Source organism: Bubalus kerabau, chromosome 21, assembly GCF_029407905.1.
Source record: "Bubalus kerabau isolate K-KA32 ecotype Philippines breed swamp buffalo chromosome 21, PCC_UOA_SB_1v2, whole genome shotgun sequence".
Classification (NCBI taxonomy): domain Eukaryota; kingdom Metazoa; phylum Chordata; class Mammalia; order Artiodactyla; family Bovidae; genus Bubalus; species Bubalus kerabau.
This window is the reverse complement of record NC_073644.1, coordinates 61290260-61314803: the sequence shown is the minus strand read 5'-3', so window position 1 is coordinate 61314803 and position 24544 is coordinate 61290260. Positions and strand designations below refer to the sequence as shown.

General features: G+C 47.0%; 1 protein-coding gene across 2 annotated transcripts; it reads right to left on the bottom strand.

Moving 5' to 3' along the window:
* Positions 1-11801: 11801 nt before the first annotated feature.
* SEC11C (SEC11 homolog C, signal peptidase complex subunit) lies at positions 11802-23118 on the bottom strand. 2 transcript variants are annotated; one of them, XM_055559336.1, is made up of 6 exons: positions 22882-23117; positions 19885-19994; positions 16926-17075; positions 14861-14980; positions 12606-12663; positions 11802-12000 (listed from the first exon to the last, which is right to left on the bottom strand). In XM_055559336.1, the coding sequence occupies exons 1-6, from the start codon at positions 22966-22968 to the stop codon at positions 11947-11949; spliced, it is 579 nt and encodes a 192-aa protein (XP_055415311.1). In that variant the 5' UTR covers positions 22969-23117; the 3' UTR covers positions 11802-11946. The 2 variants fall into 2 exon arrangements, with proteins under 2 accessions (XP_055415311.1, XP_055415312.1); XM_055559337.1 differs by lacking the exon at positions 12606-12663 and having other exon boundaries at positions 22882-23118.
* Positions 23119-24544: the final 1426 nt, after the last annotated feature.

The window sequence follows — 24544 nt, the reverse complement described above, 5'->3', positions numbered from 1 at the left end:
CTCTGGTAGTTCTGCTACTGTCTCCTTTCTCCCACCTTCCGCATCCCCATAGCAAGCAATGCAGAGCCAGATCCAACAGAAACCCTGAGGCCATCTCAGAATCAGGCAGCAGCTGCGCTCAGGTCCTCTTCAAAGGGTGTGTCTGGGTCTCCCACCTTCCTCTCTGGACGTCAGCTATGAAAAAACAGAAACCTTGTCAACTGTTGCGGCAGCTCTTCCCAGCCTTTTGTTTTTCCCAAGGGGAAGCCCCACTCGATCTCTGCCTTTAGGTAGAGATCCCATTTCTGCTTCCCTGCCATATTTGTTGTCGTTGCTCAGTCGCCAAGTCATGTTCAACTCTTTGCGACCCTGTGGACTGTAGCATGCCAGGCTTCTCTGTCCTTCGCCGTCTCCTGGAGTTTGCTCAAACTCAGGTCCATGATGTCAGTGATGCCATCCAACCATCTCATCTTCTGTCGCCCCCTTTCCCTCCTGCCCTCAATCTTTGCCAGCATCAGGGTCTTTTCCAGTGAATTGGCTCTTCGCATCAGTTGGCCAAAGTACTGGAACTTCAGTTTCAGCATCAGTTCTTTGTACTTGACACTAATTTAAAATACTAATATTTAGATTCCACATGTAAATGATATCATACAGTATTTGTCTTTCTTTCTCTGACTTATTTCACGTAGCTTAATGCCCTCCAAGTCCATCCATGTTGCTGCAGATGGCGAAATTTTATTCTTCTTTATGGCTGAGTAGTATTCCCTTATGTATATACCACATCTTCTTTTCAATTCACCTGTTGATAGATACTTAGGTTGCTACCATATTTTGACAACTGCAGATAATGTTGCTATGAACATTGAGGTGTGTGTATCTTTTTTAATACAACAAACTAGCAAATATAATGAAAAAGAAACTGACTCACAGAGAACAAACTGGAGTTTGCCAGTGGGGAGAAAGAGGAGAGGAGAGGAAATATAGGGGTAGGGGTCTCAGAAGTACAAACTATTTGGTATAAAATGAACTACAGAGATATATTGTACAACTTGGGGGATATAGCCAATACTTTATAATAACTGTAAATGGAATTTATAACTTTTAAAGATTGTTCATCAGTAATCAAATCAGTCAATCCTAACTGAAATCAATCCTGAATATTCATTGGAAAGACTGATGCTGAAACTGAAGCTCCAATACTTTGGCCACCTGATGTGAAAAGCTGACTTATTAGAAAAGACCCTGATGCTGGGAAAGATTGAAGACAGGAGGAGAAGGGAATGACAGAAGATGAGATGGTTGGATGGCATCACTGACTCAGTGGACATGAGTTTGAGCTAACTTGGAGAAGATGGTGAAGGACAGGGAAGCCTGGTACGCTGAAGTCCGTGGAATCAGAAAGAGTCGGCCACAACTGACTGACTGAACAAGAACAAATATGTATAACTGTTTTACTTTGGGACTGATTTACTCTGAAAGTATCACAACATTATAAATCAACTATACTCCACTAAAAATTTTCTAAAAAATAAAAAAATTAAAATTGTGAATCACTATATTGTATACCTTTAACTTAAATAATATTGTATAGCAATTCCAACTTCAATAAAAGTGCAAAAAAACCCATAGTATTTATTACTGTTGTTCTCTGTGACGTCTTCAGCTATAACATATTCACATCAAGTTTGCATGTCACAGACGTCACCCAATCACGGGTGCAGGAGAAGCTTGTCCACCATGCATAACCTGGACGCCTTGAGCTGGCGAGCATCAGGCAGGAACATCAGTGTTCTTTGCCACCCACATTTTTCCCACCAGAACTTTTAATAAATACAAAATACATTGACTTGCATTTCATCTGCCTTCATTTTTCTTCATTTGCATGTTTCAACCAGAAGCAGGCAGCAGGAAAATTGAAATGTTTGGGCCATTTAGAGACTGGATAATCAGTTCTTAAATGTGCAACCTACTTGCTTTTCACAGAATTTTTAAGTGGTGATGGAGCCGGTGTTTCCGAGGGAAAATAATATAAAGAAATTAGAAGTGTAATATATTGATCTATTATAGTCAAAGAATTCTGAACCAGCCAATCGGAACCTAGCGCACTTTGGCAAATTCCAAGGGACAAAGGCAAACAGCTTTCATGTGGACTTTCAATAGGGTTTTGCAATCTACAATTTATTGCTGTGCTCTGGCTTTTAATACTTTTTTTTTTATTAACGTCCCATTTTTCTCCTGGTACAGGAGCTTCACTCATCATTCTTAATGTTTCTGCATTACTTGGAACTGTCAGAAGTCATTTCCTTGTGGTTAGAGGCACAAATAGCTTCAGCCTTCCTCAGGGGGTGGCCAGGTCCTACCTCAGCCCTCTCTTGGGGAAACGGCCGAGTGAAGAACCACGGGGGAGATGGCGAGAGGCTGAGCGCCCAGCAGCAGCTAAGAATGGCAGCGTCTGGGGAAGAAATGAGCTCAAAGCCATCCAAGTGGTAGCTATCACCGAGATGTTTGCAGCCTGGGCCCTGGCTGACTGTTTCTGGTTAAATGACTCCGCTGCCTTCAGATGCTGCTGCTTTGGAAATATTGAGCAGAATATTCAAGCAATTTATTTTTATTCACGTTTACCCAACAAATGTATTTATTGAGCACCCACTCTCGGCTGGAGACTTTTATGTTCACGACTTCCTATGATTTCTCCTGGAGACTGTAAGGAAACGGGCAGGGTGGGAACTGGCACGTGGAGAGACGGGGTGAGGAGCAGGGGCCGACGGGATGAGAGCGGCTGCTGCTGCTGCTAAGTCGCTTCAGTCGTATCCAACTCTGTGCGACCCCATGGACTGCAGCCTACCAGGCCCCTCCGTCCATGGGATTTTCCAGGCAAGAGTACTGGAGTGGGGTGCCATTGCCTTCTCGGATGAGAGTGGATGATTCCTGTAAAGTCAGCGTGAGCGCGGGCAGCGCCTTGAACCGGCAGTCACAGAGCGCATGCGTGGGTGGGGGGCGTATCCTTCTGTGTTACCTTGAGGTCAAGGCTGATTTTCGGTGGATGAGGTCACAGCTCTGTCAGCTGTCCAGAAGACACAGCTCACACAGGCTCTAGAGGAGCCTCAGGCCCGCATTATCTGAGCCAAATCATTCCTGTCTCATCCTCTCCAGAAGGATCCCAGGCACCCCCCTCATTCCTATTCTCCAAACCTATGAAACCACCTAAGCCAGCTGGTCCAAATTTAAACCCCAAAACTTCAAGCAAGGGATGGAGGGGAGCAGCGGCCTACGGTCAAGCGGGCCCAGCGCCTGGCAGCGTCAGCGGCTCCGAGGAGCTTGTTCGAGAGAAGGTCAGCGCCCACCGCGGGGCTTCTGCATCAGAATCTGCATTCTAACGAACTCCCCAGTGAGTCCTGTGCAGTCAAGGATTCAGAACCTTGACCTGGGGCACCTCTGTGAGTGGGGAGGGCTTCCCCACTGGCTCAGCAGGAAAGAATCTGGCTGCCACGCAGGAGATGCGGCTTCAGTCTCTGGGTCGGGCAGATCCCCTGGAGGAGGAAATGGCAACCACTCCAGTATTCTTGCCTGGAGAATCCCCATGGACAGAGGAGCCTGGCGGGCTACAGTCCACGGGGCCACAAAGAATCAGACACGACTGAAGCGATTGCACAGGCACGCGTGTGGGTGGGGAACAGAGTGCCCATCTTCCCCCCAGCTCCACCCTACCCCGCCCCAGGCTTCTCCGCACACCTCCCCAAGCACTCTTCCCTAATACTGACTGCCTTAGGCAGGGAGGGATGTTGTGGGATCGCTCCAAGGACGAGGTGGGTGAAGAAGGCCCTTCTCCAGGAAAGGTGTTTGGCCCACGGTAAAGCCCAGGTGGGAAGGTCGGTTTCTTGGCATTCTGGCAGCTGAGAGAGCTGGGGTACAGGGATCTCTTGCCCTAGAAATATCCCTCCTAAGAGGAATTCCTGACCTACCTCATGGACACCCTTTGTCCCACGCAGGAGGCAGCCAGTCTTAAGTCATCGAGGCCCGGCTGCCCACTGGGGTCACCTGGGCGCTTTCAAAGTGCGCCATCAAGTCCCACCTGCAAGGGCTCGCTTTCAAATGGCGGGGGACGGGACCCTGGTTATTAACTGAAACCCTGAGTATTCAAAGTGCCCATGTTGTTCTTATGGGTGGCTAGGGCTGAAACCCACTGCGGAAGGCAAACTTAGAAAGTTAAATATAGAAACCGAAGTTAGGAATGCAGGGGCTTTCCTGGGGGTCCAGTAGCTGAGACTCCACGCTCCCCACGCAGGGGCCTGGGTTCGATGCTTGGTCAGGGAGCCAATCCCACACACAACAGTGAAGGTCCCGAGTGCCACCACTGAGACCCAGCGCAGCCAAGTAAATAAATACTTAAAAAGCAAAGTTAGAAACTCAAAACCCTTGGCCTGCTCTAACTGCTTCCCACCACTGCGGCCCTCTTCCTCCTCCCCCCCTAACTCCCCATTTGGCCAAAGCTGGAGACAAAGAAGGAGGCTCCAAACGTGACGGAGGCTCCCAGAGTTCAGGTCCTGCGGGCAGATATCCTGTCACACCTGCCGTGGCCGGAGAGCTGGGTGCAAGTGGCAGGCCTTTGTGATGGGAAAACCAACCGGCCCTGGAGGGAGCCAGGTCTGGCTCACCCAGCCCCTGGCCCAGGGCGCCCCACTCGGAGAGAGCCAGGGAGAACTCCGGCAGCTGTGTGGCACCCCACGCCCATGGTTCTTTTTAATCTTCGGCTATTTGTTTTTCAAATTTCCTCTTAAACCCCTTAATCTCCCTTCTACATCTTAGCTGTCAAGAGTCTCCTCTGGGATTCTCATTTTGCAAGTTACCATCCCCTGCCTGAATGATACAAATTTGTTATTTTGACTTTTTTTTTTAATTTAACCGATTTTACACTGAAATTTTGAACTAGCTAAGACCATCCCCATGGAAAAGAAATGCAAAAAAGCAAAATGGCTGTCTGGGGAGGCTTTATAAATAACTGTGAAAAGAAGAGACATGAAAAGCAAAGGAGAAAAGGAAAGATATAAGCATCTGAATGCAGAGTTCCAAAGAATAACAAGGAGAGATAAGAAAGCCTTCCTCAGTGATCAATGCAAAGAAATAGAGGAAAACAACAGAATGGGAAAGACTAGAGATCTCTTCAAGAAAATTAGAGATACCAAGGGAACATTTCATGCAAAGATGGGCTCGATAAAGGACAGAAATGGTATGGACCTAACAGAAGCAGAAGATATTAAGAAGAGGTGACAAGAATACACAGAAGAACTGTACAAAAAAGAGCTTCACAACCAAGATAATCATGATGGTGTGATCACTCACCCATAGCCAGACATCCTGGAATGTGAAGTCAAGTGGGCCTTAGAAAGCATCACTGCAAACAAAACTAGTGGAGGTGATGGAATTCCAGTTGAGCTACTTCAAATCCTGAAAGATGATGCTGTGAAAGTGCTGCACTCGATATGCCAGCAAATTTGGAAAACTCAGCAGTGGCCACAGGACTGGAAAAGGTCAGTTTTCATTCCAATCCCAAAGAAAGGCAATGCCAAAGAATGCTCGAACTACGGCACAATTGCACTCATCTCACATGCTAGTAAAGTCATGCTCAAAATTCTCCAAGCCAGGCTTCAGCAATATGTGAACCATGAACTTCCAGATGTTCAAGCTGGGTTTAGAAAAGGCAGAGGAACCAGAGATCAAATTGCCAACATCCGCTGGATCATGGAAAAAGCAAGAGAGTTCCAGAAAAACATCTACTTCTGCTTTCTTGACTATGCCAAAGCCTTTGACTGTGTGGATCACAATCAACTGTGGAAAATTCTGAAAGAGATGGGAATACCAGACCACCTGACCTGCCTCTTGAGAAACCTATATGCAGGTCAGGAAGCAACAGTTAGAACTGGACATGGAACAACAGACTGGTTCCAAATAGGAAAAGGAGTACGTCAAGGCTCCTGCTTATTTAACTTTTATGCAGAGTCCATCATGAGAAACGCTGGGCTGAAAGAAGCACAAGCTGGAATCAAGATTGCCGGGAGAAATATCAATAACCTCAGATATGCAGATGACACCCCTTTATGGCAGAAAGTGAAGAGGAACTCAAAAGCCTCTGATGAAAGTGAAAGAGGAGAGTGAAAAAGTTGGCTTAAAGCTCAACATTCAGAAAACGAAGATCATGGCATCTGGTCCCATCACTTCGTGGGAAATAGATGGGGAAACAGTGGAAACAGTGTCAGATTTTATTTTTTTGGGCTCCAAAATCACTGCAGATGGTGATTGCAGCCATGAAATTAAAAGATGCTTACTCCTTGAAAGGAAAGTTATGACCAACCTAGATAGCATATTGAAAAGCAGAGACATTACTTTGTCAACAAAGGTCTGACTAGTCAAGGCTATGGTTTTTCCAGTGGTCATGTATGGATGGGAGAGTTGGACTGTGAAGAAAGCTGATCGCGGAAGAACTGATGCTTTTGAACTGTGATGTTGTGGAAGGCTCTTGAGAGTCCCTTGCACTGCAAGGAGACCCAACCAGTCCATCCTAAGGGAGATCAGTCCTGGGCGTTCTTTGGAAGGACTGATGCTAAAGCTGAAACTCCAATACTTTGGCTACTTCATGCAAAGAGTTGACTCATTGGAAAAGACTCTGATGCTGGGAGGGATTGGGGGCAGGAGGAGAAGGGGACGACAGAGGATGAGATGGCTGGATGGCATCACTGACTGGATGGACGTGAGTCTGAGTGAACTCCGGGAGTTGGTGATGGACAGGGATGCCTGGCGAGCTGTGATTCATGGGGTCGCAAAGAGTCAGACACAACTGAGCGACTGAACTGAACTGAACTGAATCCATCAGAAACCACTTACCTGGACACTCATGGGTGTGTGCGTGGTAATAGGGTGGGTGGCTGGCGTCCTGAATACGTCTGTTTTCCAGTGGGCTGTGGGAAGAGGCTGTGGGCATGCCCAGCAGTGCCAGGCCCTGAGTCAGCCCAGACTGAATCCTGCCGTGTAACCAAGGCAGATGTGGGAACCCAAGCAGCTGATTCTTCGACCTCAGCTATCAGGGCATCTGGAATGACCCCAGTTGTAAGGCCTTGAGCTTTTCTACAAATTCACCTATCTACAAAGTGTAAATACTCCTGAGAAAAGAGATGGTAAGCCCCTGAGAGTTACTGGTTTTGCATATTTGCCTACAAGCTATGTCCTCAAGGCAGGAGACCCCAGAAAGACCACCTGGGCCCCAGGAAACCTGGGAGACCCTCCACGTAAGAGCACTGAGGAGTGGCAGAGAGAGGGTGCCCAGAGCGTTTTCTTTTTGTTTTGTTTTGTTCGCTCGTTTCGCATTCTGTAAAATGCAGAACTTCCTAGACAGGACCAAGATCGATTGTTGCTAGAGGCAGGGGAAGTGATGGATAAATAGGGAGAGGATTTTTAGAGCAGTAAAACTATTCTGTATGATACTACCATGGTCAATACACATGTCATTATACATTTATCAAAACTCATATGTACAACGCCAAGAGTGAACCCTGCTGTAAACTGTGGACTTCGGGCGATAACTTTGTGTAATGTAGAGTCATAAACTGTGACAAGTATACAGCTATGTGGGCTTCCCTGGTGGCTCAGATGGTAAAGAACCTGCCTGCAATTCAGGAGATCTGGGTTTGATCCCTGGATTGGAAAGATCCCCTGGATGGCAACCCACTCCAACATTCCTTCCTGGAGAATCCCCATGGACAGAGGAACCTGGTGGGCTGCAGTCCATGGGGTCACAAAGAGTCGGACACGACTGAGTGACTAAGCAAACCTTACAACATACGACTCTGCAAGAGATGTGGGTGGCGCAGGGGTCAAGAATCCACCTGCCAATGCAGGAGACGTGGGTTTGATCCCTGGTTTGGAAAGATCCCCTGGAGAAGGAAATGGCAAAACACTCCAGTATTCTTGCCAGAGTAATTCCACGGGCAGAGGAGCCTGTTGTGCTATCGTCCATGGGGTCGAGTCGGACAGAACTCAGTGACTAAACAGCAACAAAATGCTGCTATGCTTCAGGGAGGCGGGGGCTTTGATAATAGGGGAGGTTGTGTGTTTGTGAGGGCAGGGAGAAATGTCTAGCACTCTCTGCTCGATTTCACTGTGAACCTAAAACCAGCTTCAGTTTGGTGTGGGAAATGGAGGGGAGAGGGGGCACATAGATAGGGTGCATTTCTAGTTTGTTTGCCCCCCACCCCTGGCCATGCAATGAGTAAATGACTTCATGAAGATGAAATGGAAGATGTGAACATCGAGCATCCTAATCACATTTCCGCCCGACTAATCCATGCGTGTGTTTCTCAGTGGTCCTCCACTCTGGCCACAGGAGCTTTCAACAGCACAGCTGCCTGGGCTTGCTGCCGTTTATTTAGGGATTCTTCTACCTGACTTACTTAAAATGGTCAGACTTCCTCCACTTCGCAAGGCATCTTCATCTGCCCAGCCTTGCTTGCTGGAGACAGTGGCAGGTCCAAAATTTTTAAAGAGTTTAGAGCCCACAGTCTGGTTGTTGGGGTGTGTGTGTCTGCATAGAAGTGACACATTCATTGTCAAAGGGGAAAAGGCAAGACCTGTGGGTTGGGAAATCAGAGGTTCTACCATTTTATCTTTTTAAAAACTTGAAGCTTACCTCCATAGTAGAAAATTTCATTTTTCATGGAAACCTAAATCAAACTTAAAACATAGTATTGTAAACACCATTTAGCTTCTGTCTAAGTGTCCCCGTGTATCACTGGGACATGGGCTGTCTGTCCCTCCACTGGGTGGCGTCTTGAAATCCTTCCACTGTTATTATACTCAGTCTTCTTCCCTCTTGGGGCTTAACTGGTGGTTCAGTTGGTAAAGAATCTGGCTGCAATGCAGGAGACCCAGGTTTGATCCCTGGATCGGAAAGATACCCTGGAGAAGGAAATGACAACCCACTCCACTGTTCTTGCCCAGAGAATTCCATGGACAGAGGAGCCTGGAGGGCTACAGTCCATGGGGAGGTGGGACAGTTGGACATGACTGAGCAACTAACACACACTCCCCTCTTAGTAGGTATGACTTGCTTGGCCAGTATCCACCAGACACCTTCACCTTGAGGCTTCCAAGCTGCCATGAAGTGTAAAAGCAGTTGCCCAACCACTTGAGAAATGTGTGTCCCCGAAACACATGGAAGCTCCCAGCAAGGGGTTCTACCCGGCGAACCCACTGCCGTGTTGCAGGGCTGGTTTGTCTCTCCAGGTACAGGCCTGGCTCTCATTGTAGACACTGGGGCTGCAGCTGAGGCCATCCAGAATGAACCCCCATCACTTCTATTCGATCAAGACCAATAACCTCTAAGGGGCTTCCTAGGTGGCGCTAGTGGTCAAGAATCCGCCTGCCAGTGCAGGAGACGCAAGAGACACAGATTTGATCCCTGGGTCAGGAAGATGCCCTGGAGAAGAAAATGACAACCGACTCCAGTATTCTTGCCTGGAGAATCCCATGGACAGAGGAGCCTGGTGGGCTACATTCCATGGGGCTGCCAAGAGTCAGACACGACTGAGCGACTGAACACACACAACACAATAGCCTCAAAAAGGCCAAACAAGACCAGGCTTTCTAATGAGCCACAGCAGTGTTTTTAGCACTGGCTGAGCCACATTCGAGTCTTGGATGTCTTTGAGAAGTTTATTTCAGAGTATCACCATGTTCAAAGGACTGCCAAAAATCTTGGCCACATTAAGGAGCTTTTTATTTTTAAAAACATTTATTTGGCTGCCCCGAGTCTTACTTGCAGCATGTGGGATCTAATTCCCTGAGCAGGGACCGAACCCTGGCCCCCTGCACTGGGAGCGTGTGGTCTTAGCCACTGGACCACCAGGGAAGTCCCTGAAGAGCTTCTTATAGTTTGTATTAACCAGCTATAGAACTTCTGGAAGATGCTAAAATAATAAAGTTTTGACCTAACATTTTAAAATTCTTTTAGTTCGGCGTGGGGGCGGGGGGATCTATTTTTCTTCAAAAACAGTTTATTAAAGGGCACAAGAGAAAATTTTCCTTAGGAAGTATCCTGTAAATTTTTTTTCTATCACTTTGCTGATTTCAACAGGAAGAGCCCATTACTGTCGCAATAACCTACTTTAGCAAAGATAAAGGACTAAAGTGCAGGCTGCCCCCGCCCCCGACAGACCACTCCTGCTGGTCGTCACCGACTCGGAGCTCAGTCACGGCACGGGAGCACAGAGGGAAGCACAGGTGACCGTGGGTGACGATTACAGAGTGCAAACGGATACTCGGGCAGCATCAGGCTGAGGACTCATCTGCCGATTTCTGGGCACACGCAGGGTGCTGAGGGCTGTTCGCATCCTCCGCTGGAGGCTGAGGGAGGGTGCGCGCAAGCCCCCGGTGCTTAAGTGACCCGGTGGGGGTGGGGGTTAATGCCGTCGTGCCCGACTCTTGCAACCGCATGGACTGCCGCCTGCCAGGCTCCTCTGTCCATGCAATGTCCAGGCAAGAATACTGAAGCGGGTTGCCATTTCCATCTCCATAAGTGACCTGTAGGGATTCCAAATCCTTAGATCCGAACTGGACAAACCTGAAAGAATGAGGCAGATTTGTAAGTTCTGACCGAGTAGGATGTCAACATCGTATCATTCGGCAAAAAGGGAACATTTTGGCAAAACTGAAGGGTACCTGGAAACCCCACTGGCACCCTCGTCCTTTCCAGTCCCCTGACGCTTTGCAGTGTGGTCCAGGCACCAGCAACACCCGTGTCCCCTGGGAGCGCTGTCTCAGTGCCCCTTCCCCCAGACCTCCCGAGTCAGAGTCCTTGTCTACCGGGGCCAGGGCTCTGCACTTGCAGGACAGCTCTTCCCCAAGACGTCCGTGCCTCAGTGCCTCGCCTTTCTTTAAAGTCTGCTCACCGTGCCCCCCTCGGAGGTCTCCCCAACCATGTGGAAATCACCATCTACCCATACCCCTGCTTCACCTTCCCACAGAAGCTGGCCCTCCCGAAGTTGGTTTATCACCTGATCCTCCCACTGGACTGTAACCTTCTTCCAGGCCGGCTCTGAGCAGCCCCAGGACCTAAGGCAGCGGCCGGGATATTGGTTCTGATCAATATTTTAACGAAGGACTATTGTATACACAGGACTAAAGTATAACCCTGGGAAATGGAAAAGGGAGGCTGAAGGGAAGAGGGACACGGCCCTTCTACCCGTCTGTGCCTTCTGCAGTTTATCAGGGGAGTACACATTGTTGCAAACTCTTATTAAATAATTTATCCAACTATCTCAAGATACACCAAACCACAAGAACAAAGCAGATTACATCTTTCCTTCCAAAAAGATTTTATAGGCTTTATTCATTTATCAGACTATACTTCTATAAATAAGAAATTATTTCCTCTTAAGGGCCTGTTTGTTTTCCCCAGAAAAAGTAAGTGAAGAATTTTATTTTTAAAAATTTTTTTAAAAATGATTAATTTTTATTGCAGTATAATTGCTTTACAATGTTGTGTTAGCTTCTAGTGTAAACAAAATGAATCAGCTATACACACACATGCATCCCCTCCCTTTTGGGTTTCTCTCCTATTAGGACACTACAGTAAAGGAGAATTGTCTTTTTAAAACCCAGATGTGACCACTGTACCGTGTTTGGACTATGCTCTGTCCTCCCAGCCGGCCAGGCCCAGAGATGGCCTGCCCGGTTCCTGAAGCGCTGCAGACCCTCAAGCTCGGTTCAGCCCGATTATCGTGAGTGGCAGAGAGGTTGAACACATGCGAATCAGAGTCCACAAAAGAAAGCAATTTTTACTGATGAATCATTTATTCAAACACGACAAGACATCTCCACACCGTTTCCTTTTATATAGAAAGTGGAACATTTCAAATATATTAACTTTTCTCTTCAACAAAATTTCTTTCAGTCTGGTCCCAGGAACTGCCTTTCACTTCAGGATTCACGTTTCAGTAACACATATGCACCCATTACAGCCAAAAGAGCATACTGTAGGGAAAACACAGAGGAAAATGTGTGAACACACGTCTACAAATGAACCTGGTCTGTGAGTGTGTTCAGATCCAGTCTGGTCAGTGCTGGGCCAGGCAGAGCCAAAGGACGGCCTTCTCCCCGCGCTTGGTCTCCAAGTGAGCTGCCAGCAACACACGGCAATGCACACCCGTAACACACTGGCGGCCCAAGGACCACATGCCCAGCAAACACAGCTAACGTGCTGCTCATTCCTGCATGGGCTTCCTACTGTGTTTCAAGAGATCAAAAAAACCAAATATGGATACTATTCTTGTTGAAGTTGGGAAACAAGCATTACTAGGCTTATTGTACTACTTTTTTCCTACGTTTAAAGATGTGCATAATAAAAAGCAAAAAATATATAGCTGCCATTTTGGAAAACACTATATAAACATAAAAGGTAGAAGTAGCTGCTTTCAATGATTTAAAATTTACAATTTAAATGATTATTGTAGTTAACAGCACATACTCTGCAGAAGAATTAGCCAGCAAAACATTTTAAACAGACCACATCTCTACAGTTGCACATGTAAAAGCGCCAATTTTTTTTTTTTAATACAGACATACAAATAAATTCCTACCTTAAATTTTGGATAGTCGTTCATTATTATGGTGACCATACCGACATATGGTAAAAACCTAAATTGTGGGATAAACAGCCAGAAATGTAAACAGTGTTTGTAATACGATAGTAATACTTAAAGACACTATGAATTAGCATTAGGGCAAAGCCTTCCTCGGGAACACCACTGACTGGGGCCATAAAAGCAACATGCACCGCTGTCTCAAAAGGCTTTATTAGTAAAAAGCAGCAGAGCTAACAGCCAGGACGATTTTTTAAGAAGGCAAGTCAGCAGAAGGAGATGCTACGTGTCTTGTCTTGCTGCATTCGCTGTAGCAGCATGAAAACAGGTGAGCCCCTTGTACAACAGAATCGGCAACTTTCACAAAGCGAGTTCTTGATTTTTCTTAGTAGAGAAGTGGGTAAACTCCGGGAGTTGGTGATGGACAGGGAGGCCTGGTGTGCTGCAGTCCATTGGATCGCAAAGAGTCGGACACGACTGAGCAACTGAACTGAACTGAAGATTCATACAACCTATATGTAAACTGCTGTGAGAGAGACCTTTGACAGCACAAGAATAAGTGGTTTGTAACTGAAGGAATCCTCATCATTTTCATTGTTTGTGCTTATTTGCTCAGTCGTGTCTGACTCTGCGACCCCATGGACTGTAGCCCGCCAGGCTCCTCTGTCCTTGGGGATTCTCCAGGCCAGAATACTGGAGTGGGTGGCCTTTCCCTTCTCCAGGGGATCTTCCCAACCCAGGGATCGGACCCAGCTCTCCCGCACTGCAGGTGGATTCTTTACCACCTGAGCCACCAGGGAAGCCCCATCATTTTCACTGCACAGCACTTTTCAGATGCAACAAACAAGCTGGTTGGCCAGTGAATGCAAATGTGGACTGCATCATTTATACCCAGACATGATTATGATCCGAGAGACAATAAGCCAGCAGAAACCAGCCAATGAATGACATCGCTGACAAAATCCAGAGAAGGCCATGGCACCCCACTCCAGTACTCTTGCCTGGAGAATCCCAGGGATGGGGGAACCTGGTGGGCTGCCATCTATGGGGTCGCACAGAGTCGGACACGACTGAAGTGACTTAGCAGCAGCTGACAAAATCAATGTCAATACAGAATCAGTTTGACCCAAGACTCCATCATGTCACTGATGATAAACAAGGTAACACCTCCTGGTACCCTCCAGTCTGCTTAATGCAAAAGCTCCAACCTCTCACTTCTACAGTCTCTCACCAGAGTGTCTAAAAACACAGGGCTGGCCAGCCACAGGCCCCCCTCACATTCCTGCAGATGTTCAGGTGGAAACGCGATACAGTGAAAGTGATTAGAACGTGAGCAGAGGGGGAGAAGGGGCTGGAGGAGGCCTCCAACCATATGCTGATGAGTGAAGCTGCATCTTAGAAAAAGGTCACCCGTGTTCTCCAGCCTTACACAGCCGGCGGGGTTTCGATGGAAGGGGATATTTCTAGCAAGGGTTAATCAGAAAAAGGGCCACTGAGAGAGGGGAAGAATCACCTTTTTGGGTATTTAATAAGAGGAGAGGCTCTGCTGTGTCAATCAGAAGCAGAACTCATGGCTAGAACAATGACGCAAAGATGGGTATGAAAAAAAAATATGATCACAGAACTTTTCTTAGTAGTGAAAAATCAGGGGAACAATCTAAATATCCATCAGAAGAGGACTAGTGAGACAAGTTAAAATTCTCAGAGGAGCAGCATGCAGCTGTGTAGTGAGACAAGTTACAATTCTCAGAGGGACAGCATGCAGCTGTTTAAAAGGACACAGGGGTAGATTTGGCACAGAAAGTGATTTCCAACTTCCTGCTGGGTGAAAAAATAAAACTCCTTACGTAAAATTATATATTATGTATGCACACACACATCTATATAGGTACAAGCAACATCTAGAACATTCGCCACAGTGTTAAACAGTAGTTATTTCTGAAAGGATTACTTCTAATTATTTAAAATGTATAAGTAACTAATCTCCAGGTGAGGATTTATTTCCAAAATAGAATTGAATCCATGATATAGATAGAATACTGGCATTCAGCTGTAGATTTCAGGTCCTTGGGCAGTTCTGAGCTTCGCTTACTCCTCACAAGATAAAGTAGAACTGCTTATAACTCTCCTGACATATCATCTTTGGAATGAACAATTCCATTAACCTCTACATTTGACTTCTTTGTTTCTAGATATTTTTCTGGTTTCTGCATATTCTATGGAACTTAAAAGAAAAGTTAATCCTCACTCACCCTCGGGCTCGCCCTACCACGTCCTTCTTTTCGAGCCAGTTCTGGCCTTCTTTGTACAAGCCTCTATCATCAACTTCATTATTATCTCCTTTAGTCAGAAATTTGATGTCTCCATTGTCTCTGGAAAGCAAAACAAGGTCCTTTCAAAGATTATTTTCAGTGCAGCATCATCAGAACAATGTCAGTTTGGCCTACCCTTTACAGGCAAGGGTGGGCATGGAGAAAAGCAGTCAAACATGACTTGGTCTTTTTCGCCTTAAGATGTCTGCTGGCAGACAACCATTCAACTCAAGCACAGATCTAATGACAATTTTGTAGACTTAAATTCAAAAACAATGAAGCTCCCCTGTTGACCAAAACGCATGGCATAGCACAGGGTGCCAGGAAGGCCATGATTAGCTCCGGAGTCTATTTCCATCTATTCTTTGTCCTCAGGGACCAACAGGTTAACATGGATTATATTCCTCTTGACTCTAGATGTGAATTGAGTACTAGATTACACAGATCTGAACATAAGGTAATTCAAACACAAGTGTTCTCTTAGCTCTTCTCATACTTTTTTTTTCCTTACCAAACGTGGGATGTGTGAACACCTTATTTCCCTCACCACTGAGCCAAGTGGCATACAATCCAGTTTGCAAACAAACAGGAATTATGAACGGCATAAAACTGCTGTGTTAGAGACAGGTGGGAATTGTTTTAAACATTGTAAACTGGGGCTTACATAGCCCTGACACTAGAAACACAATATTACAGCCTTATAGAACTATTAAAAGGATCTATTTTTCAATAAGACAAATGACAACATGTGTTAAATAATTTGATAAAATACTAAAAGCCTACAAAGATTTGAAACCATGCCAAAGGGAGCTAGCTGATTTGCAGCCATGGTTATACAAGAAATTAAGAGGGAAAAAAATCTGGGCTGTTGCTCACAATTCATGTAAATTACAGAAAAATATCATTATTTTTCAGTTTTGAGCAACTTCTCATCTTTGGATATTGTTTTAAAATCAGGTGCAAGTTCTGTCACAATCATGACAGAGCCTATTTCTCCACCCGTAAGTTATCAAGTACTACGAACAAGGTACTGCCAGTTGTAGTCCCAGTGTATTAACATAAACTGAAACGGGGTCATGCTAACGTTTACAGTCGAATGAAGTGGGTATTTTAAGTATCAAATATCTCTGGGGAACACCTGGAAATACTGAATGGAATGAGAATCTCTTATCAGAAACAGACTCACACACACACACACACACACACACACACACACACACAAACAATAACGGAGCAATGCTCCATTGTTTAAAATATACTAATACACATACCTAATTTTAATTCTACAATGCATGCAAGTAAAAGGCTGCACTAAGATGCATAAAGGTAAATGAATAACCAAATAAAATGTAACATTTCCACTAATCACTTGACTGTACTCTCTCAGGGAAAAAATACATTTGAGCTAGAAACAATTGCTTCTGGTCCCCAAGAAGTGTCCTATTAAGTCATCACTGACGTTTAAGGGAAAGGCAAAGCTGTTTTGAGAGGAGGGGTGGAATTAATGCAGGATATGCAGTAATCAAATCATGGGATGGGCTGGGGAAAGGAATTTTTATTCATCCAAGGCTAATATTACTGCTGAGAATGCCAGTTAGTCCATAGTGACAAAGAGAAACAGGTAGCTTTCTGCATTTCAGGAGATAATTCTCTCATCAAAATGATCCTCGGTGACCATGAGATTTGATTTTCTTTTGAGATTCCTTCAAATAAGTAATATTACGCAAGAATACATTCCACCTTACCTTGTACAGCAAGTTCGTCAAGTGCTTTAGTAAATATCAGTTCGTTTCATTCTCACACTCGCCCTGGGGGTTACTGTGGGTGAAACACTGACATTCACATCTCACCACCTGAGTTAAGTCGCAGGTCCAAAGTCACCCCAATCACTAAATGGCAAAACTAGGAATGTAATCCAGTGTTTTTGCTACTTTCTAATCAACCACTAAAGCTGTCCACAGTCTTGTCTACAGAATAAAATCAAAGAGAAGTAAAGGCTCTTTACTTTTCGTGAACTTTGATTACTCTGTGAACTATTGGGATGTCGCGTCCTTCGACTTTGAAAACAACGATTTCTCCAGCTCTAATCGGGTCTTCCCGGAAATTCGTTAGGAACAGAAGGTCGCCCCTGTGAAAGGCTGGCTCCATGCTGCCGCTGGAAAGAAACACAAAGTCACGTCAGAAGTGCCCTGGGCTCACCAGCCAAACGTTTCAAATCACAAAGGATATTAACAAACATACTACTTATGTCAACTTTTACCAACCGTCAAGCAGATCTATGAGCAATGAAACAAGCTCCAGAGATTCCCATCTGACTGCTCAAGGTGACAGCGGTGAGAAAGGGGACGATTTCTTCTCGGATTTGAGCATGAAAAGGGCACTAGTGGCCCCTCGATGATTTGTTTAGGTGGAAAAGAACCAAGAGTAAGCTGGACCCCTTGAAGTAAAAATCCATTTTTAGCCTTATAAGGACTATTTTTCATTCAGAACTAGAGATTCTGAAAGCTGGTTAATACTCTAGGGTCATTCTTGCATTCTGTCGTGTGTATGTAATTTAGTGGAAGCTGAAATCATCGAAACAGAGCTCATTTCACATGTGCTTCTGCTTTGTTTTAATGCATGAGAAAATAAATAAGACCTAAATACAGGGGTCTGACAGCCAATGATGAGTTAGTTTGCCGAGGGCAGGAAGGGCGAGAAAGAACCAGCCTAATGAAGAGATGGGGAGCTTTACAGGAAGACGTGGGTTCACAACAGGAGCCATTCCAGATGCTGGTCCTCCCGTCCCACCAGGGCTGCTGACCTCCCACTTGTCAGCACCCGAGGCAGGTGGCCAGGGGCAGGCAGCCGAGCCTGGCCTGCAGCTACTAAGAGGTGTATGTTACTGTCTTGCCATGAGGCCTGTGGGACCTTAGTTCCCCGGTCGGGGACTGAACCTGCGCCCTTGGCAATGAAAGCTTGCAGTCCTAACCACTGAACCGCCAGGGAATTGCCAAGAGGTTTATTTTTAAGTGAAACCATTGCCACTAAGTCTGGTAATAGATTCAGCAATCAAAAATAGAAAATGTGAATTAAAAAGGTACAAACAGCTAGAAATAGAAAAGACTAAGAGGAAACGAAAAAGAAGATATCTAAGTAAAAACAATTTTTTTCTTCCCCCAACATAGACCACTGAATGGACATGAGTTTGAGCAAGCTCCAGAAGTTGGTGCGGGGGAGGCCTGGAGTGCTGCGGTCCATGGGGTCGCAGAGAGTCAGACACGACTGAGAGACTGAACTGATGGCCTGACTGACAACAAAGAAAGTTATTTGTCCCCCCAACACAGAAATTCATCTCGTCATCTTCTGAAAATACAACATAATTGCTTCAGGGTTTCATTTTCTTTTAAAGAATGACAGTTAAAATGTTAGGATAATTTCTTAATCTACTGCTTCATCTTTACTTCATCAAAATTCCTGAAGACACGCAGCAGGAAGAGAACCATCTCAGTCTGTGATAACAAGGACCTCGTTGTTTTGTTTGTTTAAAAAACAACTCCCTGAACAAGTCTGAGAGGTAGGAAGTGTGCACTGCAGTTTGGCATAGAGTCATTATCGTGCCCCATTAGGACCGCAGTTCTTTGAAATGTTTAATTTACATTTAAACAACTAATAACTACTTACACTTGCTTTCCTTAAGGACCCAGGGAGTTCCCCAAGGTCACACATCCCTTGTGATGTCAACAGCTTATGCTGACCAACCAAACTGCTTTAGAATTATAAAGGTTGCTTTAAAAGAAGAAAAAGTCCCCACATGCTGCAATTTCACAATAATCTCTGCATGCATGTCTGTGGATTGAAGAAGAGCCAGAACACCTCGGACAGAGTTCTGGCTCTGCAGAAATAACTGTGAGATGGAAGCAACGTGGCCTCACTAGACCTCAGCTACCTTACTTGTTGAATGACAGGGCCCATCTGAATTTGAGGGGTTTAATTTCTTCTTTTTTTCCCCAAAAGCCTTAAAATCCTTCTTTCAAATGAAATCTTACCAGGTAAAGTGTAATCACATAAGATGCATAGAAGTGGAGCTCTCACGACTGAAGCAAGGCTAAGGGGGCCCAACAGCTTGGTTCCCTTCTCTCTCCCAACTCATCCACCTGGCCCTTCGGCACTCCTGGAGCACGGTGTGAACACCAGTGAGTTAGAGCCCCCCTCAGCTCTGTGTGTGAGTTATGCCATCCTCAGGCTCCTAAGTTTATGAAATGCTGTATCTCTAGAAGTGGATCCCTTGGCCAGTCACAGAAGGGTGGCCCAGTGAAGCCAGGGCCGGGACTGTCCCCATCACGTGGCTGCAGGGCCCAGAGGAGGGACAGGAAGCCAGGGGCCCTGCTGCTTCTCCGGCCCTGGTTGGCTCTGACCTTGCCCACAGCACTGCCACAGCCTGCCTCTCCCCTAGAGAGCAAAGGGGCTCCATGCCCACCTCAGGGAGAGTCAACTATCTCAGGCATATTAGCATCTTCAGGCACTTGAAAGTGAAGCTGATAGTCGCTCAGTCACGTCTGACTCTTCGCAAGTCCACGGGCTGTAGTCCGCCAGGCTCCTCTGTCCATGGAATTCTCCAGGATTTGAGTGGGTTTGCCATTCCCCTCTCCTAGGGGTCTTCCCGACCCAGAGATCCAACTTGGGTCTCCGCATTGCAGGCAGGTTCTTTACCCTCTGAGCCACCAGGGAAGCACAAAACATTAAAAGATGGAAGTAAGCCATATTACTCCGGAGCATGAGGTCAACATGATGAAATGCCTCAATGTCTATTGATAAAGAAGAGTTTTCAACAAAATCCAGAAAAAAAAAAAAAGAAACCTGAAATTTTCAAAACAAGTATCAATAAAGAACACTCTAAAGCTTATCCAACTAAGACACTGAGTTTGGGTTGTCCATGCTGCTCCTGGGTCGCCAACAGCAGCTGGACGGCCGGCGGGACCCACCTCAGCACCACCACGATGGGGCTCTCGCTGCCGGTGAGGACAATCAGGCCTTTCCAGATCATGAGCGCAGAGGACACAATCATGGCGAAGTTTAAGACCTGGTAGTAGAGCTGGAAGAAAACAGGGCAAACCAGAAGTGAGGACCACGGCAGAACACCCACTCGCCCTAAGTCGGAGAGGTGCTTGTTTAAAACAAAACAAAAAAAGCTTTAGGACTTTTTTTTTTTTTTTTTTGCCTAAAGTGACTTTAGGAATTGAAACGCATTCACACAAACTACAAGATCAGGTAGAATTTCAATTTTTGACCATGGAAAGTGAAAGTGTGTACTTTGAGGTGACTGTGAAGGTTACAAAAGTGGGGACAAAAGGTGAATTAAAATAACTAAGATATTTTGATGTAGTCAGTGAAAACAGGAAAACAAAATTAAAGTTACATACCATTTTTTAAAACTCTTTGGCAAAAGTGTCAATAGCACATCATGAAACTAAATTCCCAGGTGAACAAAAAAGGAACCTGGAGTGCTGAATGGATATTAAGTGTTGGGCTACAAGATATTAAACCATTGCTTCTAAAGTAAAATCAACTTTCTGAGTCACATCAGTCTAAAGCAGAAGTTATTCACTGGAGTTCACATTCAAAAACTTGGCCACCTGCTCCACTTGACTTACCGGATTTAATAAACAACCATTGTTTCATTATGAATTGCCGCTCTGATTAGGAAAGGCCCAAGTCATGGTTTTCTACAGAGATCTCCAATTTTATACAGGTTTTCAAACTATTGAGCTCCACTCTAATAAAACAAATTATACAATCTTGCCACTTACCTAATAAAGACTATGTACCAAGAATGTATTTTCCAGTATGACTGTCTATGCTTGAAAAATTCATTGAGGGGAAGTAAAACCAATTCCTCAAAAAAAAAAAAAATTTCCTTTGAGCAAGACATCTATTTGCTAAAGATAGTCAATTATATAGAAGTCTAACAAACTAATTAATCTAATCAAGTTAGCTTCAAAACCACAGATCACCTAACAACCTACCTTTAAGTGATCTACTATCTAAGCCTAGAATTGAAATCCTGGCGTCTAGAAACAAGTCATTTTGATGGAACTACTGACAAGCTGATTGGAAATACACGCCCCACATTACACTGGCGCCTTTTCTTGTTCATCTTTGCCTACCAACTCTGTATGCTTGGCACTTAATCCCCCCAGCAGAGTTTAGAAGCAAGCCCAGCCCACACTCAGTCTTTGGCAAGCAAAGATGAAATAACCAACGTCTCAGCGTTTTAAACAAACATTTCAGACCAGATATTGTGACTGGCGGGGCAGCAGAAATGCCAATGGCTGTTTTTCTTCCTCTCTTCCTCACTGCAGAAACAGAGAGTCCTTGTTTTTGCATGTGGCTCTTTCCTTAATTAACAGTAAGCAAGGGCAGCAGAAAAAGGAGGTCGCGCCTCCAAGTCTGGTGGAGCGAGCATGCCTGAAAGGGTGTCATAGGATGCTATTTTGGAGGGAAAAAGAAAAAAGACAAAACTTAAAAAAAAAAAAAAAGTACAAGGAGGCATCAGATTTGAGCTTTTGAATCTTAATTAGAACACAAGCAAAATGTAGGCAATTGCAGACTAATGGGGCTTATCTCTGAGAGTGGGAACACACAGAACTTTTCAAAGGCAAACCGACTTAGGGTTTGACACACTCCTCAGAAGACCTTCACTGACAGTCTGCAGTTGATAATTGGTACCAGTTTTAGAGACATTTAAAAGGCCTACCCAATTAAATTTAGATTTTTAATTAAGTCTCTGCTTGGGGTTGGGGGTTGGGGGGGAGGTGAGCTGGCTTCCCTGGTGGCTCAGGGGTAAAGAATCCACCTGCCAGTGCAGGAGATGCAGGTTCGATCCCTGGGTCGGGAAGATTCCCTGGAGAAGAAACTGGCAACCCACTGCAGTATTCTTGCTGGGGCAGTTCCATGGAACCTGGCAGGTGGCAGCCCATGGGGTACCAAAGAGTCGGACATGACTGAGCGACTCAACAACAACTGCTTCCTGGAGGATTTTCTTGTAACAGCATCAACGCTCAGGGCATTAGCTGTTGGCTTTTCAAGCTAGTGATAATCTCTTGCAGCAACCCATCTTCATCACAAAAGCTTCCAGGAATTCATCTGACACGCACCCCTACAGACAACCAGGTTTCTCAACCCCGTTCACAGGATGCAAGTCCCCGAACCCCGCAACACTACTGCGCTCGTCTGAAATTCTACTTGGAAGAAAGAGAGAGGGAGACGGAGGCTGGCTAAGAGTAGGGCAAGCAGGAAGTCTTCCTCGGAGGTCCTCTCAGGAGGGGTGAGAGATGAAGCCCAGGTGCCCGAAGACCCCGCAGCGAGCCGTCTCCGAGATTCAAGGCGCTGCCAGAGCAGGGAGTCTGAAGGAGGCTAGGGAGGACCCCTGGAAGCCCTTCCGGAACACGGGTTCGGTCCACAGTGAAGGAGAAGGACCGGCGCGCTCTCCCGCACGAGGCGCCTCATTTGGTCCTGAGTCCCCGGGAAGGGGAGACGCTGTGCTGGGGGTGGGGAGGATCAGGGGACAGCTCCCCTCTCTCAGCTCCCCCCCGAGCCTGCCGCTCCCACCCGCGGGCAGCCTACCTCACGCCCGGCCTCGAGAGCCCCGCAGAGACTCCCGGCCCCGGGCCCACCGGGCGGCCCCTCGGGGTCTCTCGCGGGAGAGCCCGCTCCCCCTGCCCCGCTTCCTCAATCACACCTGACGTCCACAGGTCAGGACTCCCCTTCCCTCCCCTCCCGCCCCCCGCTCCGCTAACCGCGCCACCTTCAGGGCGAGAGCGCGCACTCGGGGTCCCCTTCGCTCCCTCCCGGCCACCCCCCGCTCCGCTAACCGCGCCCTCGGGGCGAGAGCGCGCCGGCCCGCGGCTCTGTGAGGATTCGAACCCCGGGCCTCCGGGACCCCGGCTCCGCGGCGCGACCCCCACGCGTGCCGTTCTCACCTGGCGCTTGTTCATCTTCCTCAGGTCCCCGAAGATGTCCAAGCCGGACGCGGGGAGATGCGCCCCCACAGTGCTGGCGCGCACCATGCTGGGGTCTCCGATGGGGTCGGGGAGACACACCGAGGCAGCCGGCGGGCTCCGGGAGTCGCTGACAGCTGCGGAGCGCCGGCCCGGCCCCGCCCACCGGCCTCGCCGGCCGCCCGAGCGGAGGCGCCCTTGGGCGTCTGGGAGTTGTAGTCCGGCGAGTCTCGGCCGCCTATACAGCCAGAGGAAGCCAGCAGGACGAGAACTATCACTCCCAGAGTCCCGCGCGGCGGGCGCCGCGTCCGGGGTCGACCCGGGGCTCCGCGGGCGGGGGGCGAGCGGGCTCAGAGGCCTCGTCTGCCCCTTGCGAGGGAACCTCGTGGGGAGCTTGCGTGTCGCTCGGGCAGCTCGGGGACGGGACTGCTTAAGAGCAACCGAGTTCCCCAAGACTCTCGTCAGGCGCCAGGCGGACACCTAAAGCCTGGGCATTCACCGAGCCGTGTATCTAGGCCATTGGATGACTGCTACCACAGAAGGCGGGGCTTTTACCCCGCGGCAGGCAGGGAAGGGGTGGGGCCTGGTGGTGGGCGGGGCCTGGGAGAGGCGGGCCTTTTGAAGCTCTTCAGTCCCGCGCTCTGCATGACTTGTTCAGTTGAGTTCAGTAGCTCAGTTGTGTCCGACTCTTTGGGACCCTATGGACTGCAGCACACCAGGCCTCCCTGTCCATCACCAACTCCTGGAGTTTACCCAAATTCATGTCCATCAAGCCGTTGATGCTATCCAACCATTTCATCCTCTGTCATCCCCTTCTCCCACCTTCAATCTTTCCCAGCATCAGGGTCTTTTCAAATGAGTCAGTTCTTTGCATCAGGTGGCCAAAGTATTGGAGCTTCAGCATCCGTCCTTGCAATGAATATTCAGGACTGATTTCCTTTAGGTTGGACTGGTTGGATCTCCTTGCAGTCCAGGGGACTCTCAAGAGTCTTCTCCAACACTACAGTTCAAAAGCGTCAATTCTTTGGCGCTCAGCTTTCTTTGTAGTCCAACTCTCATGGATTAATGTCAACTAAATCAAGTGGTGACCCCAACTGTAGCTGCTATTGCAGATCTTTACCTGAGCAAATCAACAGAGCCCCGGCACTTGGCACGTAGCTGTTGGCCGAAATAAGTCTGTTTTCTGTACCAATTTGTAAGGACCACCAGAAGCAATTTGCTTTTACCTGGAAAAGCCATCAGTATACCCTCACAGTCTTGCCTTGGAATTATGTCAGTTTGGGGGCTTCCCTGATGGCTCACATGGTAAAGAATCTGCCTGCAATGCAGGAGACCTGCATTCAGTCCCTGGGTTGGGAAGATCCCCTGGAGAAGGGCATGGCAACCCACTCCAGTATTCTTGCCTGGAGAATCCCATGGGCAGAAGAGCCTGGGGGGCTACAGTCCACGGGGTCAAGAAGCGTCAGACAGACTGAGTGACTCACCCGTACACACATCCTACAGTCTGCCATAATGTTGTTTCCAGAGATCTTGATTGTTAGGACACTCTGAAAAAATATCACATTGTTAAAATTATACTGGCTGGAGCTGATGAATATGGAGAAGTAAATACTTTTTTTTTTTTTTTGGCTGTACCACACAGCTT

Bases quoted from the DNA above. Each gene is read 5' to 3' on its own strand.
- SEC11C (XM_055559336.1), bottom strand. From the start codon at position 22,968: ATGGTGCGCGCCAGCACTGTGGGGGCGCATCTCCCCGCGTCCGGCTTG. The intron at 19,995-22,881 runs GTGAGAACGGCA...GTTTTCTTCCAG, and splicing joins GGAAGATGAACAAGCGCCAG to CTCTACTACCAGGTCTTAAA. The intron at 14,981-16,925 runs GTAAAGAGCCTT...TTTGCTTTCCAG, and splicing joins GTAATCAAAGTTCACGAAAA to AGACAATGGAGACATCAAAT.